Genomic DNA, 22,588 nt, shown 5'->3' with positions numbered 1-22,588 from the left:
TGTGTGTGTGTGTGTGTGTGTGCAGGCCCGGATTGGCTAATCGGGAGCACCGGGAGGATTCCCGGTGGGCCGGTCTGTTATTTTGGCTGCGAGGGCCGCGGTGTTGTCATGCCACTGGGTTGATATGGATGCTGTCCCTATAGTGCCTGCACTCATAGCAGCCCCACTCTTTTTATCTATTATTTTCATTCAGCCCTTATTATTATTTTCACCAGACCATATAAATAACAAATTCTAAATTGATATTTAATAATTCGTTTTGCTCAAATCATTGTTTTGTGAAGTAGCGATTTGCGGAAGGCTTTAAGACCAAGCGGAATCCTCTGCCGGCTGCTCCTGCTTTACAGCGTGCGGGACTCACGCTAACGGCAACCTGGTGCAGGTTGTGTTTTGACTCTGTCAAATCAGTTTTGGCCAATGCAAGCAACTTATTGATCATGAGACCAACATTTAGCAAGGCAGGAAAACATTCAATCTACCTGAGGGAAGACATCTTTCATTGTAATACTGTTAAACAGAGAGAGTGAGAGTGAGAGAGAGAGAGAGAGAGAGAGAGCGAGAGAAAAAATACATAAAAAAAATAAATAAACTTCTAGTAGCCTATTCTTAAACTTGGACCTCATTATTAAAGTACAAATCCAAGCACCAGAAGCACCACACTCTCTAAGTTTTCTTTAATTGAAAAATATGCATTTTTATTCATTCAAAGGATATAGTTGCAATAATATTTTAGTTCAAAACTTTAAGTGCCATTGTTTTAAAAAATAATGCTTTATTGACTGACGTTTCATTGACCTTCAGTTGTTATGCTTTCAAATTTCATGCCATTTGTATGCATGTAATTTCACAGTATTTTCACCTCCTAAATTACTACACTTGTGAATTCACAGTTCTATAATGGTACAATTTACACAGGTCAATGACATTTTTTGTATAACATTAAAATTCTTTTTAGAATAATTGTGATTATTACTTATTTTTAACTTCAGGCAAACAGCCTACATTATGGTACAGTACAAATATTTGGAGCATCCCTTATTCTGCTCCTTATTTTCTTAAAGAATAAACACTTACTTTCTTAAAGAATACAAGAACACTATTTTCTCAAAGAATAAAAGATAAAGAATCACAATTGTCCCTTATTTTCCATTTCTGAAGTTAATTGGCAACCCTAATGATGACATAATTATCTGTTGACTTCCCTGACAGCTGCACCTTGCTCAAAAAAAAAAAAAAAAAGTTAGTTGTTGGAGATATGCGAGCAAAAAATAATAGATAAAAAATGGATAATAGAAAGCACAAAGGAGGCACTGAAAAGGCCAGAACAAAAAACAAAAAACAAAAAGTGGGCCGGTCTAAGGCTTGAAACTCCAGGGCTAAAAATTAGTCCCACTCCGGCCCTGTGTGTGTGTGTGTATGCATATATTGTCTATATATGTGCATACATTTTTCTTCTCATGAAAATTTTTTTCCAAAGAATCAATTTGGCAAAACATGCGTGATTTAATTTTATATTATATCATGTTCTGTATTTGTACAATTTATATTATTGATTTATAACATGCATATGCATTTTAATTGTTTCAGCTTAATATTCTAAGTACAACAATAAAAAAAATATAATTTATATCCTCAATTCAAAATCTCAATTACATGTACAATTACATTGTTGCATGAACCTCTACGAACACAAATATATTTATCGTTTCATTTGCAAACAGTAAATACAAATAAAGAGAAAGCTGGTTGAGGACAGTAGGCTATAGTATCTCATTAATAGCAAATATCTAGAAAAAAAAATGCCACGTTTTAAATTGACCTAAAAACGCATTTAAACATCAAAAGGCCTGTGTGTTTTGCCCCACCCCTGCTGGTGCCTGACTGCCCCTGAGAGAGACCCTGAGGTCAAGAAACCCCGTGTGTTAGTAAACCCTCGTTATTTGTTATCTGTGGTTTGAGCGTCTATGCATAAGTATGCAAAGTGTAGAATCAGTTGCTTCGTCATTTTATTTACATGATTATGACCTCTTATCGGCTATGGAATAGAAATGACTGTAGTTTTGTTTTATTAACCCCACCCACTACATCGAAAGCCTCTGTGACGCCATAGAGCCATGTTTCTTCCGTCTGACGCCGTGTGGCGCTACTACAGCGCACCGCACTGTTTACGGCACAAGAGACAAAGCAACCAACTCAATTACAACACTGGATCAACCGTGCGCTTTATTTAACCATTTCACAGCCGAAACTCACTTAAGTAAACCTCAGGACACAAAGGTAAGCTGTACTTATGTCTTTACTCGAGTGTTTACATTGTATCGGGAAGACGCATGCATGATTTTGGTTTAGATCCAGTGACCCGGCTAGTTCGACGAGCTTCTCTGTTTTGTGCGACCAGGATCCGGTTCTGCCTCATCAGGTTATGTCCTGTGTGGCCTAACGTAACCACACAATCCAGTTGTCACTAAAGTCAAATACGCTCTTTCTACGTGATTAAATGATTCCACGTAGGCATTTTAAATCCCCAAGCAGTTGTATTTACAAATGAAATAAGAAGACACACACAAGTAACTCGAATTTTATGTCCATATGGCAGGAGAGAAGCGTGAAGTGTTTCACTGTTGTTTTGTCTGCGAGCTAATGCACTAGCTGCTAGCATGTGTCTCTTTAGCTAGCGCTCGTGAGGTCGCGAGAGCGTGTGTTGAGACGAGTACCTCAAGCAGCACCCCAACTTCCTGACTAGAAACACCTCAGATAAATTGTGCATAATTTTATTCGAACTACATGGAACATACAACAGCATACGGTCATAATTAGCATAGTAGGTTGCTCAGTGTATATTTTGTATTTTCTTTTTAATTTATGCCTTAATATGTCGTGACAACTGACAGAAAATGTAAACTTTATTTAATATAACGTTACTCTTTACACCAAATAAAACAAATTCCACTTTGAAATATTTTTAGCATGGTTTGACACGTATAATGTATATTTTGTTTTCGCTATTAATTGCTGTAATAGGCCAGATTGTCTTTTATAACAAATTACGTTTTGTTTGTCTTTATTGCTATGTTCCGGTATGCACAGGTGAAAACCAGGAAAGGGCTGTATGAATTTGTTAAATATGGCGGTATTGCAGGGAGAAAAAAAACATCACACACCAAGAATTCAAATAGTAATAGTTTATAAAGAGGAAAATATACCTATTGGGTCAATAAACAGTGTTGCAATTCAAGAAATTAAGTATGTGTGGATATCACAGTATAGCATTCTCATAACTCTGTGTAGTTACAGATTAAAGCTGTCACTCGGAATCTTTATACATACACAGCACTTTTGCAGGCATAGCGCATTCGGAAGGCTTCAAAGTGCACAAAATCATTACTGATCTGTAGGCATCCATAGCAGCCTTATGCAGGTTATATAATTATTTCAATGTTGGACGGGTTTCCCATTCATTTTAAAGTAGCATTACCATGTTCACATGAATGAATGGGTTGTATTATCATATAATATTCATGTTTGATTGATCATAGCTTCTGATCCCAAATATATATGCACCATCGGTAATAGTAATACCGGCTATAAATAAGATAATTATTTTTTATGTTATGCTGATAACTCACTAACTAACTAAATGTCTGTTAAGCCTATATGGTTATTTATTTTCATTGGAGAAAGCTGAAAAGAGAGAACAGAACCAGTGTTATTCCTAACACAATAATAATATAATTTTCCAATATCTAACCAGTGACATACCCAGCAAGTTGTTGCTAACAAAAAAATTGTTGCCAACAAAAAGTTGTTCTGGTTTAAATTTTGGATAGTCCTCCATGGTATCCTGAACACCTTTTTGATGACCGTTTGACAGTGATTGGTATAAATGCATGACAGCAAGGCTTAGCAGAGAGTGAGTTCCACACAATCAGTCAGCAAGTTTCACAAATCTTAAATACACAAAACTACTTCTCAAGACAGATATCTCTGAATGTAATGATAACTTGCAGTTCAGGTCAGTCAGTGATTTTTCATTCAAATCGTCAGACTGATTAAAACAGATAAAATACAAAAATTGTATTACTAATAACTAACAATAATGCGTTTAAAATAATGTCTTATAAAAACTACTTATAAAAAGTGGCTCTGAGTTATGTTTAATAAATGTTTTGTCAATGTGTATATTAGGGCTGTGCGATTTGGGGAAGATATCCAATTGCGATTTATTTATTTATTTATTTTAAAAAAAAAAATTTGACAGATATTGCGATTTGATTTGCGATTTTAAATTTGCAAAGTTAAGCTTCAGCTCAATATTGTCAATAATGTGCAGGACAGTATGAGTATCATTACCCTGCTGAAAAAAAAAAAAAAAACAATAGAAACCATCACAGATATTCTTATAATTTCCATAAAAACCAATACAAAATTCCTTTTTGTTTTGCGCATTATTCCAATAGGAATTACTGTTGTTCTATTGGTTGCCATCTACTAGATTACATCAAAGACTATATAAAGAGACTTTGATTAAATACCAGTAGACGCCATTATAGTTTACATTAAAACCAATACAATTCCCATTATAACCCTTAAATCCTTTACATTTTCTATTGTGTTTTGGGAGGGGTTCTACTGTTTTTTTTGTTTTTGTTTTTTCTGCAGGGAAGATTATAATGGTATTACTACTTTTACGGAATTACTGAATTTCACAGGAAAGATTTGTTTATTTTTTATAAATAAAGAACTGTATTTCTTTAGTCAATTACTAAAGTATTACATGTTACACGGGCTGATTCATTCATTTTTAAGTATTTGGGATTTTAAGAAATTCAATCTCTTCAAGATTAATCGCTTTTTGTATTCCCCAATTGTAAGTCGCTTTGGATAAAAGCGTCTGCCAAATGACTAAATGTAAATGTAAGAACAAGTGGGAAATGTGCAATTTCATCCAAGTGAAATTGGCAAGTAGTTATTTACATTCGTTTTAAATGCGGAGCCAGGCGCGAGTTGACACAGGTTGCGCACGTGCGTCAGGCCTCGTCCATATTGCCAGATGCGCTCATGAGAGAGTTGTGGAGCAGAACTGGGCGCGAGACCGTGAGTATAAAAGAGCAATACGAGACAGGCTGCGTGTAAACGGCTCGTCCGTGAGACGTGGGAGACGCGCAGCGTGGGGCAGAGCGAGTATGAGAAGCATTCAGAGAACATGCATTATAAACTTATTTCAAATTAATTTGTTGGGGAGATAAAATGTGTAAGATAAGGCTCATGTAGCCTACAAATAAAAACATCTAAAAATGTATATTTTATTCTCCAGTACTGAAAGCAGAACCGATAAGGGAGCTCTTGCAAATGACCTTTTTTGTTTGTTCTCTGTCATTTCAAAGCTGAAGTTGCATACGTTTTTCTTTAGTTTTAATTTGTCTAACTTTCGATCTGACCCTTTTTAAATGGTGGGCGTTTACGCAGTTGGCTAGAGCAGTGCTGATTGGGGAGAACGGAGGTGCGCTCACTCTATTGATTAGTAAGACCGTCACTCAAGGCTGGCAGTCATGCATATGCTCTGGAACAGAGTAATATCGCGTCCACATCGCAGGCGTTACGATTCGATTTCGATTAATCGCACAGCCGTAGTGTATATTAGGGCTGCACGATTAACCTTTATCGTATCGATATTGAGGTTTTAACTCCCGCAATAACCTAACCTCAGGAGTCTGAGGTTTTTTCCCCCGCCTCTGACATTTGAGTGACAAACCCATGGCTTGAATTTCGGCGCGGGATTGCGGGGATCGCGCATAATTTAAACCATTCCCGCAAGTTTAACTTTTATAATGCGAGAAATTCCCGCACAAATATATTTGCTTCATCTCAGATTAAATACATCTACAGACGCGAAAAAAATAAATCACTGGTTCAAACAGCCTGTCTTTTTTTTAAAACAGCGCTGCACCGGCCTTCTCTGTCGTTGAGTCCTGTAGCAGAGCATCGGCGTGTTCTCCGTGGCCCGCGTCGCACTGATTCACACAAGGCTGTGTAACGCGCTCTAATATTCTGAGTCATAATGAGTTGCTTGTGAAGATGTTATCGGCTTCCAAATTATATTATTTTAATCCCGAAATTCAACCATCAAATGCTGTTTTGCTCTTTATAGTGTGTGAGTGGATAGAGCGCGCCCGCCGACTCAACACAGCAGCAGCGAAGCGCGAGTAAATCATCATCTCCTTGTCTTAAAATGCGCATTTTATCGAAAGTTAACATGAATGAACATAAGAAAATAGACTCCTGTTCACTGATCGTCATCATCTCTCACGTAACGACCCATGTTGCAATGGCGAGAAGACGCCAACAGCTTGGTATGCTTAATATTTGGATGAAGTTTTGAAAAAGAAAAGAACTGAACTGATCTGAAACCCATGAAATACACTGAAATTGAGAGACCTTAATATATAGTTCTTAATGTCAGTTTGAAGGAGAGCATGGTGTATTTTGTATAAAGTTTTTTTTAAAACAAAGCAATTGAACTGAAACTGGAATATACAAATACAGTGATTCTTAATATCAGATTTTAATACAGTTCTTAATGTCAATTGAAGGAGAGCATGACAAATTTTGTTATAATTCTTTGAAAACCAAGATACATTAAAAACTGTAGACATAAATAAATGAAGATGATTAATTTAGCCCGATGTGTCAATTTATCCCCCCCCCCCCCCCCCCCCCAAGAATCTTTAAATCCCCCCCATGTGACCCATGTAAGGGGGGAGTTCCCCCCCAGTTTAAAAACCGAAACTCAGGCCCTGCTTTAGCCAATCAAAATGGTCGAATCTCACGTTCCTGGCTTGCTGGCCAATTAGAAATGGCAATGGAAACAAGGTTGTATGCAGTGCACCGGCTTTCTGTCAGCAGCAAAGCAGCTAACACACAACGTGTACCTCGAATTGTGCCAATAGAAAAAGCTTGTAACGGCGCAGAAATGGCCGAAGGCATCTCATTACCTCAATCACTATGTATGTAGTTTATTTAACCCTCTGTGTCGTAAAAGTAACAACATATTTTATTCATAATTTTAGGTTTTATGCACTTAAAAGTATCGAACGCAAAAATCGAAAATCGCATCGCAATCGCAATATTTGTCAGAAAAACCGCAATTAGGTTTTTTCTCAAAATCGTGCAGCCCTAGTGTATATATTTTTAATCACACATCCAGTTAAGATTAACTTTGAGTCCTTTAAACCGTTAATTGTATTTTTAATTCTTCATGTTCTTCTATCTCCCATCTAATTTTTCAGGTTCTACAAATGAACACAAACGATTTACACTATCCTAAATGGAGGTCAACATATCTTTTGCATCTGGGCTCAGATATAACACGTTAACGTAAACATCTGGATGGAAGAAAGAACCACACCCATGACACTTGAACACTTAAAAAGCTGCTTTGAATAGAGAAGGTTTTCTTTCCCTGCAGAAATTCTTTCTGCAATAATGGACGGAGAGGACGGCCTCTTACAGAAGACTGAGGATATAAGCCACGAGCATAATGGCTCCAAAGATAACAAGAGAATAGAGGCCAAAGGAACCTGTTTAAAAATAGAAGGGAAAGATGGTTATGTGTTTAAATCATACAGAATTACTCCACAAGAGGTACTGGAAGCAGAACCCCACACTTGTCCCTCTGAGACACTGGCAAAAGATTCCTCTTTGGTGTCTTTGTCATTTGAGGGCACAGAGGAAGATGGATCTTCTGAGGTCGATGGGCTTTCAACAGAAGATTCAACAGCAGAAAGTGGTGTAAAGCATGACTCTCAAAAATCCCCAGCTATTTCAAATAAGAGCCAGAACATTGAAACAAATAATTCAGAAATTGAAACAAGTGTATGTATCAAAGCAGAACCAAATGAAACAGGTGAAATTGCTCAGGATGATGAAAAGTTATCATTTGATGGGGCCTTTGGCCCCTTTGCTACCAGAGGTTATGATGATGATTATGGTAGCTTGTTCAGTGGGTACTCGAGTACTCTGTATGATGTTGCAATGGATGCTGTCTCACAAAGCCTTCTATCATCCATAAGAAGTCCCCTTAACCCTAGAAAAAAATCTCCTGCTTGGAACCATTTTTTCATATCACCACGTGATAGTACCAAAGCAATCTGTATGTACTGTATGAAAGAGTTCAGCCGGGGAAAAAATGAGAGAGATCTCAGTACTAGTTGTTTAATGAGGCATGTGCGAAGGGCTCACCCCACTGTTCTTCTGCAAGACAGTGACTCATTAAATAATTTGTCCAATAATTCATCTTTAATACCTCCCAATATATCACCAAACAATGGAGACTTGTCTGTAAGCATCAAACCTCCAAAAGACAACCATACTCCACTGTCCTCCATTCTATCTGAGGCCACAGACATAGTGTCCAAAGACTCTTTACAAAAGGTCAAACCAAAAGCAGAAAAGAGCGTCAAGAGTGACTCTAGTGTGGTTCCATCCCCACATTCCTTAAACAACCATAATGATGATGCCATAGACTTGGGAAGTGAATGCCCTGGATCAGCCCCTAAGAGCTCAAGTTCCCGGCGGCGCTCGGCAGTGTGGAAACACTTTTATTTATCCCCTGCTGACAGCTCGAAAGCAGTGTGTATTCACTGCATGAATGAATTCAGTCGTGGAAAAAATGGGAAAGACTTGGGTACAAGCTGCCTTATACGCCACATGTGGCGGGCCCATCGAGACATAGTCATTGAAGAAAATGGACAGGGCTCAAGCATTCCTCCGCCTTACACCACTCCACCAACATTGCTCTCACGCACACAAGACTCCACAGAGGTCAAAAAGGAATTCCTCTGTACCTCACATCGCTCTGATGCTATATCAGATGAAGTGCCCAATGATGACAGTGAGCACATGACTCTTGAGGATGAAGCAAATGATGCTACATATCAGTCTGGACAAGAGTCCTCAATTGATGCATCTTTTAGACTGAAAGGGGAAAATATACCTCTGTCATCCTCGCCAGAGGAACACAGTGAGGGGCACAGTATATCCCAAGATCAGAGCTCAGTTTTTCAACAAAACAAAAAAATAATGAAACGGGTGAAATCAGAAGTATGGCATCATTTCATTGTCTCTCCTGTTGACCAACTCAAAGCTTTGTGTCGGTATTGTCCCTGTGTTATAAGCCGTGGTAAACGAGGGGACTTTGGCACAAGCTGTTTAATGAGACATTTAATGCGAAGGCATCCTGATGTTCTCAAAACCCAAAAAAGCACAAATGACAAAGTTTCCTCACCTCAGTCTCCCCATTGTACTCCTGCTGCAGAGGAAGACATGACAACAAATGCAACGGACAGTCCTGCTGCTGAGAACAAACAACACACCCTGGCTGGTTTCAGCAAAAAGACTTCAAAGCTATGGAATCACTTTTCTATTTCCTCTGCGGACCCAACAAAGGTGGTCTGTTTGCACTGTAGCCGCACAATTAGCAGAGGCAAAAAGACAACCAATTTAGGCACTAGTTGCTTATTTAGGCACATGCAGAGATTTCATGGGCATGTGCTTGAAAATAATAGTAAAATCTCAGGTGATGTGTCATCTGCTGAAATTCAAGTTAAGCAGGAGTTCATGGACATTTCTACTTATGAGGAGAATGCAGAGAAGTTCAGTGAATGCCACCCAGCTGCCAAAAAAATCACCCAACTCATTGCTGAAATGCTTGCACTGGATCTTCAGCCATCAACTGTAGTGGAAAATGTTGGCCTGAACCGACTCCTGGAATACCTCCAGCCACAGTATTCTCTACCTTCCTCATCCTACTTTACCAGCACTGCAATCCCAGAAATGTATGGAAGTGTGAAAGAAGTAGTTCTGACCCACCTCAAGGAGGCCGAAGGTGGAATCATTCATTTCACAACAAGTGTTTGGGTGAGCAGCCAAACTAAAGAGTACTTGATTCTCACAGCCCACTGGGTAACATTTGAGTCTCAAGTTCTGCCTCAGGGGCAAGATTTCCATTGCTCAGCCCTCCTTGGTGTTTCTTCAATTGACTGTGACTACAATGTGCTGAACATACAGAAGCAGCTTGAATATCTTTGGGACACCTGGATTGGTTCCTCAGGCCTTAAAATTGGATTCACTGTAACAGATAATCAAACTATTGGAAGCATACTAGAGAGCAGTGATCACACCACCATGCAGTGTTTTGTTCATAGCATAGACCTCATTGTTAATGAAGCCATAAAAAGCCAGAGGATGGTTCAGAACTTGCTTAGTATTGCTCGGAAAATCTGTGAGAGAGTGCATCGTTCTGCTAAAGCAAAGGAGAAGTTGGCAGAGCTGCAAAAAACTTATCAGTTACCTGAAAATCAGCTGGTTCAGGATGTTCCCTCTAAGTGGAAAACATCATATTTTATGCTTGAGCGATTAGTAGAGCAAAAGAAAGCCATTGATGAAATGTCAATAGAGTGCAATTTCAGGGAACTGATAAGCTGTGACCAGTGGGAAGTCATGCAGTCAGTCTGCAATGCTCTTAAGCCTTTCGAGGTAGCCTGCAGGGAGATGAGCAATCGCACAGCAACACTAGGTCAGGTCATTCCACTCATTCACATACTCAACCGAAAAATAGATATGCTTTATGATGAAACCATGGGTATTGACAATATGCTCAAGTCTTTAAAGGAAGCAATGGTGACTAAAATGTCCCCTACACTTCATGATCCCAGGTACATATGGGCAACCATGTTGGACCCGAGGTACAAGACCTCCCTTTTTACTGAGGAAGAAGCAGAGCAGTGTAAACATGACCTCATACAAGAACTTGAGGTGTCTGCTTCTAACTCTGTGGAGACTAAACCACCACTGTCAAACGGATCCAGTGAAATACCAGCTTCGTCAAACAGCTTGGCCTCAAACAAAGAAAACCTCTGGGCTCTTATGGATGACATTAGACAGAAAATCAAGCAGGAGGAGAGACCAAAATCATTGGAGCTTGCAGTGCTGGAGTATTTGGAGGAAGACATTCTTGACCAGAGTTGTGATCCTCTGGATTATTGGAACCTAAAGAAGTTACTGTGGCCTGAACTTGCCAAAGTAGCTGTACGCTATGTGGGTTGTCCACCCAGCATTGTACCAGCAGACACACTTTTTAGCACGTCAAGTGTCAACTGTGCCCTGAATCAGTCCCGGCCATTGCTAGAAAATCTTGAAGGACTTCTTTTTTTAAAGGTCAACCTTCCTTTGATATATTTTCAGTACTGATGATTGCGTATTTATATTTGCAAGGCTGTTTCTTAGATTCTGATGAACCTCAGCCTAGGACCACTCAAGTAACTTTTCTGAGAAGGCCTAACTAAACAATTTTACTGAGGTTAATTTTCTTCAATACGCAGAGCATTTGGATATTTAATTGAATAAAAGATTGCTTGAGTACTACTGTTAAGTACACTTGATAACTGGAGTCTTATTCCTGGTGAAAAGTGTTTCAGGGAGGGAGGGTTAGCTAATTATAGGGGTAGTTATTGTTTGTTGCTGTACTTTGATTCCTTTTATAAAATTAATTTTATCTTTGTCTTCTCTCTCCTTGTGCCTTATACAAACTACTTCAGGTCAACATGCTGTAAATATTAACGGATGTGCAAAGCAAGTCATAGTCTTCTGATTTAAATGATTTTATAAAATTTAAACTACATGCTGAATACTGTTTTTATATAAAAACATGGCCCAAAATAAATGCTGTGACAGATGTTTTAAATGTATTTTATTTAATTCTGTGATTTTTTTTTTTTTTTGTGTGTGGTTCATGGTACTGTTAGAATTAGGTTTTTTTTTTTTTTTTTTTTGCTGATGATGATGAGTTTGTTTGTATCTGTTAAAATGTACATAATGCTGTACTTTCAGGTTAAAATCTTTTGAAAATTTGTCAAGCACAAATCTGTTGTTTTTTTCTAAAGGGTTAAATTATGGGACGTTAAGGAAATGTACTGTACATTTTATAAATTTCAAAAATATAATTTGACAGGAATAATTGAGACTGGAACAATTAGTTGTTTTTTTCTTTTTATGTGCTAATTTGTAAATAAAACTTTACACGTTGAAACCATGTTGCTTTTAAATGTAATGTTGCAGGTCTTGGTTTTGTGAATGTCTTTAATTATGGTCACCTTATGCATTATATTTTCCAAATCTGGATTATTTTGCTAAATCTAATTCTAATCCAAACTGAGAAAATGTGGGGAAAGAGGTTTAGGTATTAATAAGGCTAGTTGTAAACAGAGGACATAGCTATACAAGGACTGTATTTGCCATAGGACTAGTGGTATTTGATGCGTCGCTGAACTTTATACCGATTGCAATTCTGAAAAAAGGATGTAATGGATAGGCCATCTGTCCAGGGTGTTCCTCTGCCTTCAGCCAAAGATGTTTAGATGACCCTACATAGCACAAGCTGTTTGGAAAAATGGTTGGATTAAGGTTTTTTTTTTTTTTACAATTAAAGGGATGGTATAATAAATCCACAATTGTATGACTTTCGTTTATCTGTGGAACAACAATTTTTGTCCTTTCAATGGAAAGTCAACGCTCAACAAAACAGTTTGGTTACCAGCTTAAAAATATATTTTGTATCCTGCAAAAGAAAGTCATTATAGGTTTGGAACGATATAAATGACTTGAAAGTCTGAAACCAGTTATCACTCATGCAAAGCATCCTGGGAGGCATAGTAATAGCATGTTTACATTGTTTACAAAAGGAAGCAGCAAGGAAATGACCGTGCTATTCAAACACCTTAACTCAAGAGAATTCAGAGAACCACTTCTGTAAACATTTGTTTGTCTCTGTTTTTGCATATAAAATATTTTATTCAATTATTGTAACAATTTCAGTTCAGGCTTTCACTATCTGGGTTCATTATTTGAGTGTCTTCCTAGCAGCACAAGCTTGTTGTTTAGCTTGATTTTGATAGGTGGAAATTGCAACATCTCATATACGAGGTTTTGGTATCCTGAGAAGAAGACCAAAGGTTTGTGAGAGTCTTTGAGCAGCGATATCTTAGTTGCATTTGCTTCCATTAACAGGTGTGAATATGTTTTCATAACTGCATCTTCAGGGGTCAAATTCTCCCTCTTGTCATATCTAGGAAATTAAAGAAAAACATTCAGACAAATCACCAATATTGCACATGTATAGCATTGTCTTTGATAATAGATTGGTCACATACCTCCAGTTACTATTTAGCGCCAGGAAACGTGAGACTCCCGTCTGTGCAGCAAGAACGTCAATGTGTAATGACACATCTGTGCGAGAAGTATGCAACTTAATCATATTGCTTTCATTTTTCAATAATAATTCAATACTAAACAAGCGATCAAAATCAATATACCTGCTGTTACTGGAATTATTCTATGAAGCTCCTGCATTGCTTTCCCTCCTGGGTAGTTGTGATGGGAAACATAAAGAGAAATACTTGTGTATACTCCATTTAGCATCAAATGTCCTACCATAGCAATGGAGCCAATTTTATACATCCATGACTTGTGGTAATTCTTCAAACTGTAACAAAAGAGAAAAGTAAAACGATCCAAAAATATCTGTTAACATAAAATAGTGTAGGGATGAAAAATTAACAAAGACATTGTTTTCCTGTTAAAACCACCTGTTGCATACCAAAACACAGGGTACAGTATGCAAATGTTAACACATTTAGTACAGCTTTAATTTGTTGGTTGGTCTGTTTAAATGTCCATGTGGCTTAAACCTAATCGAATACAAGGAAGGAAAAAATAAGACTATAACTGAAGCTTTGGTCTCTTTTCGGTATTCTCTGCTCTTGGATATATCCTCTTCCACTACCGGAGTTCTGCCTTCCCGAGCAACCGTTTCAAGGCCATGGACCGGACTTAAGTCCTCGCTCTTCTCTTTTAAAATTACTTACTTTATTTTTGTATTTTTTTTCCCCCATAAATCTTTTAAACATTTAAGTGCTATGTTCTGCAATACAATAATCACATTCTAGCTATTCTTTCCCATATATTTTGCTTTTCTTTGAAAAATGTAATTGTATTAATAGGGTGGTAATATATGAGAAATGCATTGTTTTATAGCATTAATGTTAATCGAGTCATTTGGCAATCCTACACATAACACAACATAATTTAATGACGCAAACATAGACAACTAAACATCATGTATTCATCCTCGTTACTCCAAAACTGCATGACTTTCTTCTGCAGAACACAAAAGATTATTTTTTTTATGATTTATAATAATTTTTGCATTTATTTTTTTTAAATAGTTACCTATTCGAATGAGACCACCTCAGAGCCATATGCAGATATATTCATGCAGGGTTCATACACATTTTTACCAATAAATTTCCATGACTTTTCCATGACTTCTCCATGACTTTTGAGACAATATTCATGACCTAATGTTCCATTATTTTACAATAAGAATAAAAATCTGTTCAAATTATCATAGCATTAACTAAAATGAATGACTAATGCTATTGTTTGCTTTCTCTGTTTTAGTTATAAGTACAAGCAGCAACTGCGCCAGATGTTACTCCACAAAGAGAACGCATCACATCACTGAATATTATCATTTAACTCTGTTAAACACAGGACCTGAATTTCGCTTTGGAAACTTTTCTCTTTCGCAACTGTTAAAGAGTTAAAACACGACAGTGCTTACTCGCCAGAATGGCCATTTTAACATAATTTTGTGTGTATTTTTGCCGCTTAAACGCAACAAGCTGTGCTTTAGAGCCTTGCATTTCAGCCCGAGCCCGACAGGCCCCGACTTATTTACGGCTTCAGGACAATTTTCATGTCATAGCTCAGACACGGCCGGGCATTGGGCTTGTTTTAGGCTTCCTCCTTATTTTTATATTTTAGATATCCATCAAATATTACGGTGATGAAAAGGATTTGCCGCGCTGGTGGAAACAACACGAGACCGTGCTACCGCGACTGTCAAGAGCGGCTCGACTGTATTTAGTGTCCTGCCAGCAGCAGCAGCAGCAAGTGCTGGAAGAGTTCTGTGTTAAAGTGCACGCAATAAAGCTTGCCACAAAACCCCAGCAAGTAATTACCATGATGAATGTGTCAGGGCCAGGGGGAATAGAATATTTGCTTAGTTTCGGTTCATTTTTGTAAAGCGCTTCTGCTCAAGACCGAGATGGCAGAAAGCCCATCTTGTTTGTTTTTAAAAAACGTATGTTGATATTGTGAGTGCACACAAATAAATGTCCTGCAAAGCTTCCACTCTCCGCACAAACAATACGCGCCTAATAGTACACATTTGTCTAGGTTAAACGTTTAAACTAACATTGTGATATGCTTTTTTAAGTATTTTATATATAGATTTTATTTTAGTCAGGTGGTTTGAGAAGGCTAAATTGATCAAACATTGGCTAACTCACTGTCTGCCGCTGGCCGCTTGGTCGTTAGGCTACTTTAAAAACAAAAACTTGAATTTAACAAATAAAAAATTGTTCCAAACATTTTTTTTAAATTAACTTATAAAGAAACTATAAATAAATAAATAAATATAACCACTTTGCCATTAAAATGAAACTGAACTATTTTAATGGCTACAACAGCAGCTGTGTAATGGGGAAGAGAGAAAGAGAAAAAAGACACGGGTTCCAGTCGGACTCGGGTAATCATGCCGCACAAGGGCTGGACTAGGGCATATGTTTGAGGCCTGTGCAGGGTTCTACTGAGCTTGTTTGGTACCAAACTCAGTTTGGTTCTCGCAAGTCGGCTTTATACCATAGACTGTAAAAAAATAGCTTTATACACGTGCCCTTTGGACGTGACTGAGCGCACGGGAAACCGCCTCTGGAGCGTGCGAGTACCGAATGGCTTAAAAAGACATTAGACATAAAATAAATAATAGGCTAAATTTTTGTGTCGATGGAACAATGACCCGATTAGGCAAGTGACAATTCTGTCAACTGTACCGAAACGCGAGCGAAAGTCTTGTATCGCAGCGTGCAGCAGCTCTTTAGTGACGAGATGCGCAGATGAGAAGCCGCTATAAGAGACAGTCAAAGAGAGAAGACGCGGTACAGCTGAATCACTCACGCTGTTTTCAAATTACCGATTTCATCTGATAGTCTGTGTGGATTCACTTACTTATCAAACCTATATGCAACAGGCTATTGAATAAATGTGTGAATATCCATCATTTTAAAGTCGAATGCTGCGGGAATGAGTAAAACAATGCGATATAGCCTATGCGCAATCCCGCACCGAACCTGATTAAACATAATTCTATTGTACAGATTATACAGATCTGTATAATAGAATTATACAGAGATTTGTGAAATAGATTTCCATGACTTTTCCAAAACTTTCTGGGTTTATTTATTTTTCCAAAACTTTTCGAGGCCTGGAAATTGCTGCTTTAAAATTCCATGACTTTTCCAGGTTTTTCATGACCGTACGAACCCTGTTCATGTGTCTTGTGTTAACACGCTCCATGAAACAGAGGGGTAGGGTTTGGGCTGTCACGATTATGAAATTTGGCTGACGATTAATTGTCTAAAAACAAAAACAGTCGCGGTTATTGCGATTAATTGTCTGTTTTATGACTTTTGCGATTATGCCGATTATCACGATTAATTGTGTGTTGTTGTTGTTTTGGCTTTCATTATATAATTGTGATTAATTTAAGAGGTTCAGTAAATAATTATGATGTTATCTTTTAATCTTTCTTTAGTTATTTTGCAGTGTAAGATTACATAAGAGCATATTCCAAATTCTAAGAATCGGCCAATACAAATACCAGCGCTATTTTTTTTCTACACCACTACAAAATATCAATACTGTGTTTGTGGAACTAATAGTCACTCTTTTTTAAACCCTTTGTTAAAGGCAATCCACTAAATACTCAATTCCTAACTACAGAGAAAAACTACATTGGAATAAAAATATATAAGCTATGAAATTAAACCAGCTGACTGTATAATTTAGCAGCATATCTTGAAATAAATCTTTGGTGCACATACAATTTAAACAAGTTTATTCTGTTAACTATTTGTATTCTTACAAAATACATTCATGAAAATAAGATAGAAATCATGAGAAAAAGAAAGGCTTCTAATAATCTTTCTGTGTGCAATACTTTGATAATGTGAAACGCTTCAAACAGAGCGGCACAAAGCTCTTATGCACATGCAGGGTGCAGACTAGTGTACTTGAAGCAACATGGAGTCGCAGCGCTTATGCACATCTATGGTACAAACAGAGAAGAGAAATGAGAGAGCGATGAACTCCAGCATGTTATAGTCATTTTATGCGAATCCCCAGACCTTTATCTACACATCAAGTATTATAATGGGAATATATCAACTTGGAGAGAGTTTTACCGTGCTGACTGTCATAACTGAACGTGATGTGCTGTTTGAATGCTGAGCGGAGAATGACTGACAGCTGCAGCAGAAGGAAGATGAGTTTCTGTAAACTTAAATTTAACAATGTAAATATAATTCTGTCCCTCACATGAAAACCAAACTGGTGCTCTTCTGTTTCCTTTGGTGTATGACTCCCCTTTGTGCCATATAAAAAGCACAATAATCAAAGATCAAATAATCGCGATTAGGCGGTTATTTAATTATCGCGACAGGCCTAGGTAGGGTGAGCAGTAGCTCGTTATCATTTAAAGAGACATGCACCGAAATGCGTCGCTGTGAACAGAGCTGTTCTTGACCAGGTAAAAAAGGTGTTGTTTTACACAATGATCGAGGAATTTTTACCAAAGTATGTTACAGACATTTTATGAAGATGGTAAAGTATCATACCAGCTTGTGGAAAATAGGCATTCTATGTCCTCTTCAAACTAAATTTTGTAGTCTAAAAATATAAAGCCCTTGAGGAAAAACATCATATATGAACAACTCATTTTGCGAGACAGTATTATTCTGACAGACCAATCTGATACTTAAGTGTATGACAATAATCTAAATAAGGAGTGCAGGACCAATAAGAGGAAAATGAATCGCCTTTTCTATAATATCAAGTAAAAATTAGCCAGCATAACTAGTTGTGAAACTGCCCATCATTTACTGAAATTCAGAAACACTGACCAATACTTTATGTCCATACAAAACAAGGTTCATGTATTTCTGAAATTAGGGTCATGTATTTCAGATTCTTTTACTTTAAAAATGTTAAAAACCATGCAATGTTTAAAAATATATATTATAACGTATGCAGGAATTCTACAAACCCACACCTGCAAACTGACGTTCCTTTTCCTCCACTTTTGAGTGCAACGGGTACATTTAAAATTCCAATCAACAACTGATGCATAGAATAAATTCCCCATCCAAAAGTTTTTCTTTTTCAATAATCTGTTACACTCGGATGTACATCACAATATAAAAGCCAAAGCTCTATCACTACTTCCATTTTATTGTGACTTCAATTCAATTTCAATTCAATATTTTTTAATTATGTTTAATAATGTTTAATTCTAGTTTAATACTGTTCTATTTAAAAAACTATTTAAAAATATTAAGACAGAATAGTTAAGAATAATTAAGTAAATAATACATTAAAACAGCATGTAGCCTTCAAATATGTTTCTATTAATTTAAAAGGTCAAGTGAAATGTTAGCAATAAAATGAAGAACAAAGAAACTCATTACAGAACAATTATCAAGTCAAGTCTATCAGTCTGCGTTTACACTCAAAGATCTATTTTCACATCAGATTTGTTTGTCTCATTTGTTGCTATGGTATAACTAACACAGTGAAAACAATGTAATAAGAGATTTGTTAAGTGGTGTACGCTGTGTCATTGATCATAATGAGAGTTTTAGGGAAAATGCAGAAATCATATTACTGATAGACTTACGCTGGTCTTGTGATTATAAAGAGAATGAACTTTGATTGCTTTCTATATATAAAATAATCACAATATATTTAACAGATGTGCAGTAAAACCAGCAGTAAAAATAAAAGCAGTAAACCACCCTTAGTACATCTCTGGAAATATATATATTTTTTTTAAAACAACAACAAAAAAACAATGCAGTTCATGACCCCTGTAATCTTTTTTTTTTTTTTTTTTTTTTAAAAAAATAAACTAAATGTCCAGTGTTCTTACATTTTCAGCTGACAGGACATCTTGTGTCAAGTATGAGGCTTTCCAAGCGAGTTTTGGTTTGTGATAATGTTTCTCTCTCAACTATTTAAAAATCATTTGCATTTTGTCCTTATTCATGTTGTGTATGGCTTGCTACTAAGGGACATAATACTGTTGTAATTATGTTTCATTTACATTTATTTCCTTTTGCTCTCATATCACTTAGGCCAAGTAGGCTCTAAAATTCTAACAACTAGTTAATTAAGTTTAACTTTAGCAAACTCTCATTCAGTCTGGACCTATTCAGGCACACCCATGTTTTTTTATTTTACAATCAAAATGGATACAATAAAATCTTATCATACATTTTTTTCTCATTCACTATTTTGCTTCACTCTGAAATACACCACATTTTGGAAGTAGTGTTAAAATGGGTTTCATGCAAGAAAATTCAGTATAACTATCAAATAATTACTATAAAAATATGTTCAACTTACATAAAGGAACAGCCGCAGGCAGCAATCATGTTGAACACAGGGAAGGTGTAGATGATGAAACGGAGCTCCTTGTGGGGCAGAAAGGAGTACAGCAGAATGAACCCTACAGTTACGATGAGCAGTTTTCTTGTTCGTCTATCCAACAGGCCGAGTGGAATAAATAGTATTGTGCTGCCAAGAGCTCGAGGGAGAGCAGAGTAGAAGTACCACAGAAAAGGGGAAGTCTGAGGCACGAAAGAAGTCAAGGAAAGATACAACATTTTGACAGGAGACAGAATCATGCAAGAATGCATTTTTTAATGATAATAGTAATGCATTGCCATTGTTTTAAAGGTTTACTTGGCCCAAAGATTTAAAAAAAAAAATCTGTCATCATTTACTCAGTCTCATGTTGCTTAAAATCTGAAGTTCTCGCTTTCTTCTTTGGAACACAACAGTTTATTGGTCACTTTTACTCATGTGATCATTGTTTTAAGCATCAAAAATAATGCAGAAGTAGAATACAAGTTTTTCTTCCACATTCAGCTGTTAAAGCCTTAGCTATTACCTTGAGAGCCACTGAGCCCGAAACACTGAGTAATAGTTTACAATGCACAAAACAAAACATTTTATTGCAAGAAAGTTGCTCAAGACAAGAGCAACTATGTGTTTATAGGCACTGTTAAGTTTTATTAACTAGCATGTACATGCAATAAGCAGCTTTCTCCACCCTTTCCATTAAATGTTACCCCACACAAATACACTCTCCTCACAAACCTGTTAGTCCTATGGACTAGTAGTCCTTTTGACTACTTTTACAATATTTTTTGTCTTATTTTTAAATCTTGAAATCTCCGGTGCTCATTCATTGTAATTGGAAAAGAGCAACCAGTTCCTCTTTTTGTGATCCACAGACGTCATAAGGGCTTGGATTGTCATGAGAGACATTGACCGAATATTTTATTTTGACTATTCCTTTAAACTACAAGCATTTTAAAAGAATTTTGCAAAAGGATATTCCCCAGTTGGAGCTTTTATTCAAGACACTGTTGTACCATAGTACCTGACCCTCAGGCCAGAGCAGCTGATTCCAGAAAACTGTGTCAACCATGACAGTAAGACCTACAAAAGACAGCAAACACACTTCGGTCTGTGAAGGTCTTTGTCTGTGCATGATGAGAAGCAAAACATATGAACAAATGGAAAAGTCTATGTTTAGATTTAGACAATTACGGTAGACTATATGCTAACAAAATACTAAAACAAAATACAGAAAACAAGCACTTGTGCATCACTGACCTAAAGATAAAACACCAGCAGGTACGGCGTGGTAAAGCAACTGTAGAAAATGGAGTTTCCTACTCAGGAGTGACATCAACAACATCAGGCCAAAGAACAGACACAATTCAGAGCGAAACACAATAATGGCCAAAGCAGAGAGCCAAATGAAGACACCGTGTCTCTGGCCCAACCAAGATGTGAATGCCAGCAAAACTATTCAACAAAACACAATTTGGAAAGACTGTTTAATGCTCAAATTTAAGTTTGACAAAATAATGTATTACTAGAACAAGATGACATTACACACTGACATTTTTATGAATATGATTCATAAAACAAGTCACGTTGTTTTAGCTTTGTTTTCCAAGCCAAAAAACACAACGGCTAATAAAAATAAAAAAATGTAAATATTGCTCCAAAATACTGGTCAAACGCTACCTAAGAAATGTCAGTGTATACTTTGTACTTTATATAGTCTGTACCTAAAGGCAAAGCAAACACATTTGGGAGGGTTCTGGTACTGTAAAACATCAGATGGAACTGTGTGATGCAGATAATGCAAAATAGACTGGCCACCATTGACCCAAATTGCCTCCGGACCTCTCTTTGCATCTGCCATAGTGACAGAATCACACATAGTCCAAGAACTCCTCTCACTGTGGAACAAAGAAGAACATAAAGCAGATGAAACTGAAACAAATAAAATTAGTTTAATGTAGGCCTAAAGCTACAGGTTGTGATCTCAGACATACCAAGGATCTGAGTGTAAAACTTTGGTGTTTGAAAAAGGGCAAGCACACAAGTCATTGGTGCACTGAGTGCTGATATGAACAGGGGTCCAAGAAACGTACGTGGAACCACACCAGGAAACTCATGATGGTCATACTGGAGAAACAGTAATAACAAGGAGTAAAGTGTTCATGTAGGTCTAGTTGTTTCAATGCTGTACAACACTAAAGCACCACAGAACTACAACAGAGTGCTGTAGCAGTTTTTAATTCACCATGGGACTCTTTTCCGGGTTTTGACGTCACGGCTACAGCACTCTTTGCAAATTTAATCAAAGATCACAAGCTTAGGTTTAACGCACTAAAACACAGGATTAACAAAGAGAACACGTTATAATTCGAATAATTAAATGCGCATTTTTAAGGTTAAACTATTTAAAAATAATAATAATAATAATCGTTTTTGAGATATGAGCGCTTACCTTTTCAAAATCAAATCTGTGATACAGAACATCATGAATTGCTTGTAAATTAAAACTTTCCTCAACTTTGGTGTAAGGACAGATAAACAAATGTATAAATACGATACAGATGATAAAAATTAAGAGAGGACGCTCATTTACAGCTTCCTTTCGAGCCATCATAGCGCGCTGTACTAGTGGTACTTCTTCTTCTACTGGTGTTAATGGCGGTTAGCAGACCAAATTGAATGGAGCATTCCCGCCACCTACTGGATAGGAGTGTGGAGCGCATAATGGTTGGGAAGTTGGGAACCAATAACACAAATTCAAATTCAAATTTTATTTGTCACATACATATACATACATAGTACGACATGTAGTGAAATGTATTGTACGACTGTCTAACAAATTGTCCAACAAAATTAAGAAAAACCTCAAGTTTACAAAAATACAAATAGAAAAAGTACAGTAAACATATATACAGAAATAAACTAGCAATAAAATAAAATAAAAAATAGATATGAGAATAAAAATAGATATGAAGAATAAAAATAGAATATG

The 22,588-nt window shown here is 36.9% G+C and overlaps 2 protein-coding genes across 2 annotated transcripts; one reads left to right on the top strand and one right to left on the bottom strand.

Annotated features, from left to right (window-relative positions):
* Positions 1 to 1,713: 1,713 nt before the first annotated feature.
* On the top strand, positions 1,714 to 12,493 carry LOC306861120 (zinc finger BED domain-containing protein 4-like). The gene is made up of 2 exons (XM_079403211.1): positions 1,714 to 2,277; positions 7,287 to 12,493. The coding sequence occupies exon 2, from the start codon at positions 7,483 to 7,485 to the stop codon at positions 11,245 to 11,247; it is 3,765 nt and encodes a 1,254-aa protein (XP_079259337.1). The 5' UTR covers positions 1,714 to 2,277; positions 7,287 to 7,482; the 3' UTR covers positions 11,248 to 12,493.
* LOC306861121 (dol-P-Man:Man(7)GlcNAc(2)-PP-Dol alpha-1,6-mannosyltransferase-like) lies at positions 12,051 to 22,210 on the bottom strand (the record flags this gene model as incomplete). The annotated part of the gene is made up of 9 exons (XM_079403212.1): positions 12,051 to 13,120; positions 13,206 to 13,281; positions 13,368 to 13,537; positions 19,579 to 19,802; positions 20,576 to 20,679; positions 20,857 to 21,051; positions 21,321 to 21,494; positions 21,591 to 21,723; positions 22,049 to 22,210. The coding sequence occupies 9 exons, from the start codon at positions 22,208 to 22,210 to the stop codon at positions 12,883 to 12,885; spliced, it is 1,476 nt and encodes a 491-aa protein (XP_079259338.1). The 3' UTR covers positions 12,051 to 12,882.
* Positions 22,211 to 22,588: the final 378 nt, after the last annotated feature.

Source organism: Barbus barbus, assembly GCF_936440315.1.
Source record: "Barbus barbus genome assembly, chromosome: 42".
In the NCBI taxonomy this organism is placed as follows: Eukaryota; Metazoa; Chordata; class Actinopteri; order Cypriniformes; family Cyprinidae; genus Barbus; species Barbus barbus.
Note: the sequence above shows the minus strand (reverse complement) of the source record. Positions and strands in the feature narration are given on the sequence as shown.

Bases quoted from the DNA above. Each gene is read 5' to 3' on its own strand.
- LOC306861120 (XM_079403211.1), top strand. From the start codon at position 7,483: ATGGACGGAGAGGACGGCCTCTTACAGAAGACTGAGGATATAAGCCAC.